Below are 12,568 nucleotides of genomic sequence, written 5' to 3' on the forward strand. Positions count from 1 at the left end.
TACCATTTATACCTGCTTAAGAGTCCGACCTCCGTACGTTTCGGGACTTGCCCAGAATAGCCCCAATCCCGCACTGAGGGGGGAACAATCCCGACCTATGCGGGATTGTTCTCTGGAGCCCCTTGGAGCCCTAGCGGCGGAGGGCCGCGGGACAGTTCACATGGGCCCGGGGTCTAAGTCCAGCTCGGAGCTCCCTGGGCTGCCACGTGTACAGGCCCAGGACGGGGCCTCTGCAGTGACAAATCAGTAATTTTAGGCCATCTTTAATATTAATTTGCAGTCCAAATTTCCAGAATGTAATGTCATGGAAACCAAGTGCGGTCTCTTCAAATCATTTAGTACAACATTGTACCAAGAGATAACTAGAATAAAGTGTTATTTGCCGGTATCAGTTAGCTCCTCTAAAAAGATAGTGCATGCCCTGGAATACCACTGTTGATGTGAGAATTGTAATTCTTAAATATATCTGCTTGAATATCAGTGCTGACGTGAGGATTGTAATTTTAAAATACATCTGAACCTGATTTGTAGTGGATAGTGGAGCCAAAACTATCAAATTTTTTTTTTGTTACAAAAATAAAAATCTAACGTAATACATATCCACTTCATAGTCACATGCTTGTATAAAAATACAGAGAGATTACGTGGATAAATGTATTGGAAAGTACATTAATGTGCTAGTTAAAAGGGGCAGTCACATTAATGTACTTTCCAATCTGCATTTGTAACTGATGCGACTGCCAAAAACAAGATCCGAGCTGAACTGCTGCGAGCTGAGCGAGCTGGTCAGGGACGAGCTGATGGGAGAAGACCGAGCAGAATGCCCTGCGAAGAAAGAACGACGGCGGGACTAGAGTCCCTGGAATAGCTCCGACGGTCAAGTCAGTAGAGCTCAAGAGTAGAACAACAGTAGAGAGTTCTGTAGATGGCGTACCTTGTGTCGTCTTGTGGCGCTGTATATATAGGCTTTAATGGGTAGTAGTTTCCATATAGGAGTCAAAGTCCCCTTAGGATTCGGGGTCCTTCTAGGGTTTCGTATGACAACCCCTAAAGGTTCGGAGGCGGCGGCCCATCAGGCCCACTTCATGGAGAGGCGGCGGCTACGGCTGAGCTGACCTCCCTCTATTCCGAGCTGCTCTGCCCGAGCTGCCATATCACAGCAGCCGAGCTGACAGGTGGCATCCGTAGATTAGTTGGCCGAGCTGACAGGTCATCATGTCCGAACTGACACGTGGCTACTGGGAAATTTGCCCCACTACAGTAACTATCCCTTTAAACTAATTTATGTGCAAGAGTATTGCCAGAAACAGATGTTGATCACTACTTCAAAATTATGTATTACTACTATCTGAAACCCACAATATAATTACCAGAAACAAAATCACACATCAAACAATAATGGTTGAAACTTGTACGGTCAATTTGTACTTTTGCACCCTGGAACAAGTAACACGAAGCATTAATTAACTCCCAAATCATAACAGTTGCATACGTGCAAGTGTAGAATCCAGATTATGTTACAATTTCAGTTGTTCAAAATTTGCTGTCCAGATCGGAGTTCAGCACTGTCGTGAGGACCTGCCATCACTCGATACAAAATCATTCACATACAAATTACAATCTTGGAATGCAACCTATAGATGCTTTTACAACATTATTAGCATGGTGTTGACCACCGGAACCAATGGTCTTGAGCAGCCCCAGTAGTCCTTGAGGACTTCTGTTTTTGCTTCCAACTTGGCTGACTGCAGCCATCTTCTTATCATGGTCACTTTCCAATCCAAACAAGGTAGAGGATGGAGATGGATTTTTACGGCTCTGCCTATTCTTTATATCTCTCAATGCCATCTCTGTTGGAACAGTCCTTGACCCTCCAAATAAAAGAAATGACCATCTCAACTTCCTTACTGAATTCAAGACAGATATTTTATTACCAACTGATGGAAGCTTCTCTAACTTTTGCTTTTCTTTTCTTCTGCTATTAGTAGTGCTGATGTTACAGGAACCATTCCATGGAAAGGATTCTGCTGGTTTCTTGATTAATTTCGATTCTTTGACACTCATAAGATTTTGGAAGCCGATTTCAGAGGAGGGTTCGCCGTAAGGAATGACTTTTCCACAGAAAATGATGTTTTCAGGTGGATGAGAGGTGGTGGTTGTACTCCACTCTTCGCTACAGAACTCAAAAAGCTGATCTTGATCGGAGCCAGAGGTGGAGGTGGAGCTTGATGGTTGCAGCAGTTGCCGTGAGTATTCTTGTTCAACTTCTTCCTCATGGGCAGCAGCTGAATTGATTGAATAATCACACAGTGAGAGTGTATCTTCTGATTCAGTATCATCATCATAGAAGCTCTCCATGTTTGAGTCAGAATTGGCTTCTTCAAAATCCATTAGTGATTCTTTGCTGTACGCAGAAGAAGTACTTGATGATTTATGTGATGACTTTGCCGAATGAGTAGGGTGAGAGAGGTAGAGACTATATATATATACAGTGGAATTTGACTTCGTCTTGTTTTGAGTACCAACCAGGGCATTCCTTTAAGACGGAATATTCAACAATAAATCTTACGTGGAATTGTCCAAGTACCACCAAACCCTAATTGTTTATGACTACCAATGACTGTGCTAACCTTAATAGGCGTAAGCTGTTATAATATTAAAGGTAAATGACTACCAATGACTTCTCTATCCCTATTCTGCCTCTCCCACATCGTTCTTGGGGATTAAGGGTTGGGTAGTTAAATATATCCCCAAATTTGCCTTAAAAGTTGCTGGCTTTTGAGGTTAAATTTGAAATTATGTTTAATTAAACAATTTCTTACTTCTGTAAGAAAAGGAAAAAGGCTACCAATGAGTATGGGCTGACCTCAAGTTGCTTTTGGGAAAAAGTGGTAAAATCATGAAAATGTCTAAATAAAAAGAAAATCAATACATGCAAGTGTGTATTTTTTAAATGGTATAAAATGAGTATAAATTGAGACTAAAGAACGTCCATTAATCACCCGTTAAATTTTTTTTAAAAGAATAAAAGTGTTCAAAGAGAATTACCATGATAGCCCTCAAGCATCTTGAAAAATTTTTGTTTCCTCTATATATATGAGTTCACAAATCACAATTTCAGGTGAAGGGAGAATGAGGTATCTTAGAACGGTAATTATGAGAAGGCAACTTTACCTTTCTTAGAGTCTTGTGCTTTGGTCTTTTAAGTAATAAATGGGCAGGTTGTTTTTTCCTCTTTAGTTTTTTGGACAACTGCTATGGAGAATGTTATGTAACAACTATAAAGTCTAGGCTCCCGTGAAGAAAACACACCCAAGCATGGTTACTGATGACTGCAAATGTAGTCGTTGCTTTTCACCTCGACCTAATGTCATGCATCTCAGAGTTCCTAGTACGCATTTGTCTAGCGTTCAACCGTTCGCATTTTATTTTTTTTTTGGCTTAGGATATCCCGGTTTTTTGCCAGACTAATCACTTAGGTCACGTAGAACCTTGTCACAAAGATACACAGTGAGATAACACACGGATATCAATCACGGACGTACCGGTATAGATCAGGCTATGTAACCAGTCGGACTACCTGCTGGAGTTCAACCATTCGCGTTGTTTGAATTGTCATTTTTCTCCGCAAAGAATTTTTATATTTTTTTATAAATATATTTTTCAATCACTTTTTTATTTTTTATGTATCAAATATAGTTACAGTATACTTTTTTTTATAAAAATATCAAAAAATAACAATGCAAATCGGCTCTAACATATCCAAATTTGAACTGTACTTTTCATAAACAAAAGTACTACTAAATGAGAAGTGCAATTTGAACTTTTTTAAGAACCCAGCAAATGAGAAGAGAGAGGACTGCAGCCACAATGGCCGATGGATATTTGTTCTAATTATTGACCTTAAAAATAAAACTTGCTTACGTGTCTATAGTCAGCTCTCAAATGCCTCCATCAACGACTATTGCTTTTTCCAAGTTCCCAACTAATTTGAGTCCTGCCCGTCATCCTTTTTCTCTTTGTTTTTCAAGTACATAGGTCACCCTCCTCGTAACACCACCATTTGTTTAGCTTCTCCGCTAGAAACTTTTTGACTTTTCTGTTTTTCTTCCATCGAGGCACCACCTAATTGGTAGGGTGGGAGGCAAGGGATCAAACCTTGCTTCTCATAAAAAATGTCACATTTAAATAGTTTGTTTCTAAAAAAAATTCAGACGGATGTTCTGTGCATCCGTCTGATCAATTTCCTTCGAATTATTCCTGGATTTTCTTAGATCCGCTTCCTTTCCCTTAGTGTATGATAGATTAGATTTATCGTCTTAAAAAAAAAGAAAAAAAAAAGTAGTGCTAGTAAATATTCAGACCTTTTGTGCTTTGCTTGAGGTCCAAGTGCTGAACCACAACGTCACGTTCCCTGTGAGTCAAAAGGCGTGCTTTTCAAACTGTCCTTTTGGACATTGAAAAATATGCTGGCCTTTTGATTCTAGAAGTAGGCCCCATTTCAGCTGAAAGATCGCTGCCGCCCCTCCCAGCCCAGCCCGCCTCCTGTCTTGTCAAGGAAATTTGCGGACCCGACACGGAACTGGGCCCAGTTGTCAAACCTTTGACTTTGGCTGTCATTACCGTATCAGTTGTCCGCTTGGAAGTTGGAATCTTCCAAATTGATTCTACTGTAATTGGTGGGGCTTTAATAACTTTAAAGCTCTCAATGAGCAAAGCTGCAACGCTGCAAGAAAGAAAAGTGCCGTTTCAAGTGCAAAACAATCAGCTTCTCGACCACTTTCGATCTCAGAAAACTCAGGACATCAGAATAGTTACGTTGGTGGAAGACATTCATTAATTAAGTTGTTGTTTCGAATGTACTCCTTGTATTCTGTTAGTAGAACGAATCATATAAATACTAAGATTAACTCTTATATATTAGACATTATATTAGATGAGGAAATTCTAATTCTTCAGTGTCATGTATACTGACTGTATAGTCAATTTGAACCTTTGCTCGTAATTGTACAACTTTTGGGATCCGTTTATTTCAGGTAAAAATGTTACTAAGATTAACTCTTATATATTAGACATTATATTAGATGAGGAAATTCTAATTCTTCAGTGTCATGTATACTGACTGTATAGTCAATTTGAACCTTTGCTCGTAATTGTACAACTTTTGGGGTCCGTTTGTTTCAGGTAAAAATGTTTTCCAGGAAAATATTTTCCTAATTTCCCGTGTTTGGTTGCACAAAAGTTAATGAAAACATTTTCCTATGTAAAATATTTTCCCTCATCTTATGGAAAACAACTTCCCGTCCAAACTTACTGAAGTTGTTTTCCGAAATGCATGCATCCCGTCTGTAGTATGTTCCAAACTTACTGAAAACATCTTGTAGTATGTTCTTTTTTTTTTTTAGTGTAAATAGGAGGACTCGAACCCAAGATCTCTTCCTTACACTCCCTCCCCCGTACCACCCAACCCTCCCCCTAGTATATTCAAAATAAAAAAAAAAAAACCTCATCCTGCTCATCCTATGCTAGTAATTAATTATATATAATCGGGACATTCTTTTCTAGAGAAACTTTCAGCAGTGAGAGTGCAAGATATATGTCACAATAAGCATTGCATGTGATTGATATTTGACACTAAATGGCCAGCAATTTGTTTATTGCTTAAGGAGATATTTTTTATTCATATATACATTTCTCCAAAATTTTTTAAAGTTAAACAATGAGATAAATTTTCTTATTTTGCATGGGAAGAAGTATATAGTTATAATGTGTATAAAGTAAAAATAGAGATAAAAGTGAAAATATTTCAAAAATTAAACAAACACCAAAAAAATGAAGTAAGAAAATATTTTCAATAAGCTAACCAAACACCTGAAAATGATGAAAGGGAAATGATTTTCATGGAAAATTACTTCCACGGAAAATATTTTCCCAAGGAAAACATTTTACTTCCAACCAAACAGACCCTTGATATCAATATAATCAAACATCGTTCCAATAAAAAAAAAATTTCTAGTGTAATTAGAAACCAAGGCTGACCGCTTTAGATTCCTTTGTCATTTTTTCTTTTGTCTTTTTCATTAATTATATATTTTTTTATAATTAGAGGTCTCGAACCCAAACTTTTCACATACAATCTTTCTATACCTTCCAACCTATTTATTAATTATGTTAATTTCCATTGTGTAAACAAATCATATTTTAAGTTATTGATTATGAGGAGATGTGTTACATTTTGTTCTCTTTATTGTCAGCACAAGAGAGATAATTATTTGAGATATTTTTACTATAACACTTTTTGTAATGTGATGTATGTAAGATAAAAAGGTAATTGAAAAAATCAAAAGGTGTATTGGAAATTGTAATTGTGACGTAAGCAAACATATTTGGACAAATAATCTCCTGTCCAAACACACTCCGTACGCTGTTTTTTTTTATGGATTTTTGGATTATAAAATACTTGAGATTTTCTAATGCTTGTCAAGAACACAAACACATACAAATTTATGCACGTATCTAGAAATTTGTGCATTCTTAAGCGCGTCAAGGCAGTAGTATATAATGGAGGGGATGACTTAATTAAAAAAATTTGGACTTGTGAAGAAATGCTTCCAGAACTAGTTGATAAAAGTTCTTATCATTTGGTGATATAATCAATTGAAGTCTTGAGAATTTTAAGAGGGGTGTAAAATGAAACAAATAACTTTGAGAAATTGGCATCTATTCATTAGTTCTGCGGAGCTCAGAAAGGGCATTCTCATTGTTCTGCAACCGCACCATGCCTATAATGCGTGTGACATCTCATATCAGCCTGGTTGAGCTCGAACTGATCTGGGCTGTTGAACTCAGCTGATCCAAGCCATAAAATGTTCTCTCTGCAATGCAGAAAACAACCCAGATCCCTCATTGTCAAATCATGGTAGCACAGATATTCAGCCACAAATCCATAAAATGAAAATAGGAGCAATGCTGGACTAGGTATCTCATTTATCTCACAAGTAACCCTAACCCAACATCCCACGTATTCCAATACCAAATCGCTATGACAGGGGAACAAAAAAGTATAAATATAGCTTCAAGACCTTCTTAGATGGAGAGGTGTTGGGCTAGGAGTAGGATTCTGGCATTAGAACTGCAAAAAGTTATCCATTGCTCTGCTGCTTTGTATATAGCATAACCCATCATGAGACCATTTGCTTTCTCAAAGACATAAATCTGAAGGAAGCTGTTGTTCTCAGAATACATAAACAAAAATCAACTAAATCTGCCAAAAACAATTTATTTTATGTCTATCATTCATTGCTACAAAGATAATGCTCATCACAAGTTCTTGAAGGCCGAGTCATGAGTTGGTTTCTGTGGAGTCAACTTTGCCAATAATGCCTTGTTATGACAGTGCTCAGCATCAATAAAGTAGAATTTACCGTTGGCCTTAAATGTCACAAACGGCCTATTGGTCTCCGGTGGCCTGATATCTGCAAATTTGATCGTTTTTGGAATATAAGTTGCCAGCCATGACATCATCTCCACTTCAAAGCTGTCAGAACCAGGTTGCCATCTGAGTTTGTGCACGTAAGGGCTCACAAACCAGTGAAGGGCAGCAGTTGTAGAGGCACTAAGGAAGATAACAGAAGATGCCACAGCACCCTTCAAAATCACATTCATTTCGGGAGATGTCATGAAGGTGATGACAGGGCCCAAAGAAACAGAGAGGCAGCAGGTGGAAAGAGATAGGAGCTTCACTTTCTTTACGGTATTTGATATAGGACCATAGTAAACCACCCCCGAGTCCTTTTCATCTTTTCCAGATTCTCCCCCTTTTTGAGGACCTATGCTGAGCTTGTTATCATCCTCAGTGGAAAACCATCGTCTCTGGATAGCAGTGGGCTGTATGCCACTGGAGGGTCTGGATGTCTGCAGCAATGTACCAAGTCTACTCAAATTACAACCTGAAGTGTTGAATATGTTAATTAAGGCCATAAATGTGAAATACATTATTCATTTTGAAAGCTTCGAGGACAAGTTGAATCAGGAGAAAACATTCATAATTCTTTTTTAAGAGTGAAAGGGAAACTTAAATTGAAGGCAATCCCACATTGAATATTAACTAGAAGTCAGAAGACAAAAAAATTAGAGTACCCCTAAACAAGTTAGAAGACAAAAAATTAGAATACTGCTAAAGAAGATTATCTCCACGGTTCCCACCAATAAGAGTATATAGCTTGACTGCTAATAGACTAAAACCATTGGCCGTGATACAAATTGTGGCTTCAAAAACTACTATATTTAACAGTTACTACCATTGCTCTTAATCTTTTTCAGGACTCACACTTACAGTGACTTCCCAGCTACATAACTGCAGATGCTCTACATATTCTTCTCCATTTCCATCAAATTTGAGTCCAGTGACATGCAGAAATGTTTAAGGGAAAAAAGTCTCAATAGCCCTCCAACTAATAGCCAGGTGAACTTTTGGCCCTTCAACAATTAAGAGTAAGCTTTTGGCCCTCGACCTATCGAAATCGCAAAGTGTTGAACCTTCTGTCAAGTTCAAACGTTAAAATCAACGGAAACCAACACTACTTGAGACGCATGTCAAAATACGAGGGGTATTTTAGTTTGAACTATCTTCCACTCAATAAAAAGGGAGTAAAAATCAGTTTGACTTAATTGTTGCCTTATATCATTCTCTCTCTCTCTCTCTCTCTCTCTCTCTCTAGTGCAAGTGGTTGGATGCTCCTGCAATTTGTCGACCATCATCACTAGTGCACCTCTTGAAGCTTCCTCAAAAGAATTAGAAGTACCCAAACCAGATCCTCTTTCCCGTAAGTGGGTAGCGAATTTCTGCAGCCCATTTGCCTCATTTCCTCTACCTGACGCCTTTGTATTTCCTCTACTCTGCGGTTTAGCTAACTTCTTTTTCTTCGAGTTGTTTTCCTCCCCATTATTGCTCTCTTGTTTTTAGCTTCTGGGCCAACAGCTGCAACCACAGGCTAACCAGGTTGACTTTTCAACTCCATAATAGGGAGAATAATCTCCCTAAGAAACCTCTTAGGTTTCTTTTAAATCACCCTTTCATCATCTGATGAATCAGTATCGATAGCATCCAGGTCGTTACAAAAGACCCAAATCTTTCTCGCAGGTCTGATGGGTTCAGCCTTGATTTTTGGCCTTTTGTTATGGTACTGTTGATTCAGTATGACTTGTCTCCAAGACACTGGCATTTTTATTTTCCTTTTCTTCAATCACTCAACTGCAAAACCCTGAATCAGATACCCAGAAAATCCTTGAAACTTCCTTTTTGCCTTGCTTGAAGGCACTAAGTAGTGCTTTAATTGGATCAAATTGTAGTAGACGTAAATTTTACCTCAGTTGAAGAGTAACTTTTTTATGTGTTTGAAAATTGTTCTATATATGGAATAAGTTTTGAAGCTTTTCCATTTCAATCACATGAAGCAAAAAACTTGAGTAGAAGCTCTTCAACTGCAATGGAGATTTTCTTCCTACAGCTTTTTGTTCAGGAAGAAATCCCTTTTTACCGAATAGAAACTACTGGGTGGACTAAAATGGCCTTTGTATTTCGGCATGCATTTCACATGATGTTAGTTTCCGTCAATCTTAACTGTTGAACTTGACAGAAGATCCAACATTTTACACTTTCGATAGATCGAGGGCCAAAAGTTTACTCTTAATTGTTTGGGGGCCAAAAGTTCACCCGGCTAATAGTTAGAGGACCATTGGGACTTTTTCCCAATGTTTAAATACATACTTATATGCGCCTAACTTACAGACTATCTGTGCCGGAGTGGATAAATGACAACTATCAGCAAAAGGTATTGAATACACCTGTCTGTTATGACAGTACGAATAGATAAGCCCATTGTAGCAGAATGTTTATATTTTCTTATCAACAAGAGAAAATATATTATCTGGTTTTCCAGTATAACTTTAACTAAAATATTATCATATCTCTTTAACAGCAAGATACAAGCACAGGACTAGGACAAAGAATGACCACAAAAACCAAAAAATTCATAGATGGACTGCACATTCATGTAGACTTGTGCTTCAGACTAAGATACTCCAAAGCAACTTAGGATCAGCAATAATTCATCAATAGGCATTCCCCTTCCAAACAAAGAAAAGGATGGAACGAAAAAACGACCAGATCCTAACCAATCACCAATAGTACATAAAAATAGGGATCTTAGATTGTCCCAAATAAATGTTATATGACCATGCCAGAAGCTGAACAATTGATGTCAAAATAAAAGTTTATCAGGATCAAATGATTCTTAATAAGAACTAAATAACAAGATGGTGGTTAATTATTGATCCCTCATCAGGCCTCCAGGACCCAGTAACAAGGTTGCTTCAGCAGCGACATCTTAAGGGTGAAATTAGGATGAGAAACATGATTAACTAGCCCCTATAATTCACATGAACCTTAATAGTAAATAGGTGGTAGAAATTAGCAAAACTTGTCGTGTACTGGCATGTATTTATTCACCAAGATGTATAAGAATACCCTATCTAAATCCCCCTCTATCAAACATTTTGTTGGAAATCAGAGAAGTTTCAGTCAGAGAACAGGTTTTTTGGTCTGTACTGGATATGGGTACTCCATCCTGCCAAATCTAAAATCTACAATAAGCAAGTACCCAGAACTTATGTTTTTTGATGTAAGTGGTCATTTTGAGATAAATTTTCAGTCTCTTTTAAGGTGAGATTAAGAATAGTTAAATTGCAGAAATGATACAATGGTGATAGGTGGTCTTCCATGTACTTTGCCCAATAAATTCTATTAAAGATGAATAGTTTCTGAGGCACTTCTGGAGCAGTTAAAGATTCCTGATGGAAAATGAAGCTTTCAGCCCAAAAATTCACGTCCTTAAAACTGGTAAAAGAATAATAAAAAATAATAAAAGAAATGGCAAGAACTGCACTGCTAGACCAATCCAACTTAACTTAACAATAGAATTCAAATCCTAAATCTATGCAGACAAACACACACAGAGATAGAGAGCATCATATTAAGAACTCAAACATGTATAGTTGAGCTCGCCCAGAGAAAAGTTAATTGCACTTCAAGTGAATCATCAATTGATCACTAGACACCAAATGATACAACCATGTGCTTTCAACAAACACTGTTAAACTTTGTGCAGAAAGCAAGAATAGGTGCTGCATGTTAAGCCAAATATTGGCTTATCTAGTCCAACTGTTCCACTAATCAATAATGCAGTTAATTCCGCTTTTCTATAAAGAAAACCTACCATTTTATTTGCTTTTTCTGAGAGCCAGTTTTCTTGAAATTTAGACCTTGAATGCAGGTAAATGTTTTCACCTCGGACATGTTTTATATGCTTCTGCATCAAAATTCCAGCAATATACATAAATCATATGGTTGGGTTCCAAAAGGTTGCTTCTTGACAGAATAAAGGGTGTTTTGTGATTAAGAAAGTAAATGCTGCAAAGAAGGCATTATCATATCCATGCATTATCAAGTTGAGATCAGGCAGCTAGCACACCAAGCCGCTCACAAGCTGCAACTTGGCTTGACTTGGTGTTCACTGAGCTCATGTCAAGCTTGAGTTGCTCAATTAGCCTAAAGAGTCAAGCTCAAGTATGTTAGTATTCCACTCAAAGGCTGATCAAGCTTAGTCGATCTTTTTATAAATGGTAATAAGTATAAAATTCTTTTTATTTTTATAATAACATAGCAAATTTACTTCTTGTTAGAATGGACTGAGCTCGTGCTCAATTTTGAGCTTGGCAGATTTAAATCGACAAACTGACCTTGACTAAATTATGCAAATACCCAACTTGACTCAGCTTGATTGCAGACCCTCATTGAGATAATATACATATCTGTCCGCATTTCGATTGTCTATTCCAAAGAATCAACTATGCTACGCCAATAAACAACTTCTTAGCCTCAAAGCCATATATAAAGACTTAAAAAAATAATTAAAAAAAAAAGCCCACAAACACACAAGTAGCAAAATAAACCGTGATATAATACGTGCAAACACATAATCTGGTACAGTTTTTATTTTTTTGGGGTATATAATCTGCGCTCTGAATTGCACAAAAAACAAAATCACATTTTTATGGTAGCCTTTCTGTGGAAATACCTAAAATCAAGTTTTCGTCCATAAGTTACCGGAATTATCATAGATTCAAAAATAATAGAATCTTACGCCCTTTTCTTTGTGTGTTTTTGCCTACACTAACACCACCAATTATTTGATGGAATGCAGACAAACCAAATTCAAATGAAACAAATCAAATGACAATCATTTACAAGCAAAATGACTTCTCAAAAAAAATTCAATCATGAGGGGGTGAAGAAAGAAAGGAACCTGAGTGGAAGTTCGTTGATTTGAGATGCTGATGGGTTTGAGAGCGGACCAAATGAAGCAGTGCAGTTCTTGCCATTTCTAAATTGAACCCTACCAAAAAAAAAAAAGGAGCAAAAAAAAAAAAAAACACGCTTTCTTTCTTCTTTTCAGTGGAGAGAGATCAGAAAACCCTAACTCCAACTTCAGACATCCAGCCAAGGGTT

General features: G+C 37.4%; 1 protein-coding gene across 1 annotated transcript; it reads right to left on the reverse strand.

Annotated features, from left to right (window-relative positions):
- Positions 1 to 7,126: 7,126 nt before the first annotated feature.
- Positions 7,127 to 12,544, reverse strand: LOC113725818 (uncharacterized). Its single transcript, XM_072078812.1, has 2 exons — positions 12,366 to 12,544; positions 7,127 to 7,949 (listed from the first exon to the last, which is right to left on the reverse strand). Exons 1-2 carry the CDS (start codon positions 12,439 to 12,441, stop codon positions 7,321 to 7,323), a joined length of 705 nt encoding a protein of 234 aa, XP_071934913.1. The 5' UTR covers positions 12,442 to 12,544; the 3' UTR covers positions 7,127 to 7,320.
- Between the last annotated feature and the right edge of the window lie 24 nt (positions 12,545 to 12,568).

This window comes from Coffea arabica, chromosome 2e, assembly GCF_036785885.1.
Source record: "Coffea arabica cultivar ET-39 chromosome 2e, Coffea Arabica ET-39 HiFi, whole genome shotgun sequence".
NCBI classification, from domain to species: Eukaryota; Viridiplantae; Streptophyta; class Magnoliopsida; order Gentianales; family Rubiaceae; genus Coffea; species Coffea arabica.

What these genes read in the sequence shown, in the direction of transcription:
- LOC113725818 (XM_072078812.1), bottom strand. Translation starts at nt 12,441, where the DNA reads ATGGCAAGAACTGCACTGCTTCATTTGGTCCGCTCTCAAACCCATCAG. An exon ending in ATCAACGAACTTCCACTCAG is followed by an intron (nt 7,950 to 12,365) that starts GTTCCTTTCTTT and finishes TCAACACTTCAG; the next exon opens with GTTGTAATTTGAGTAGACTT.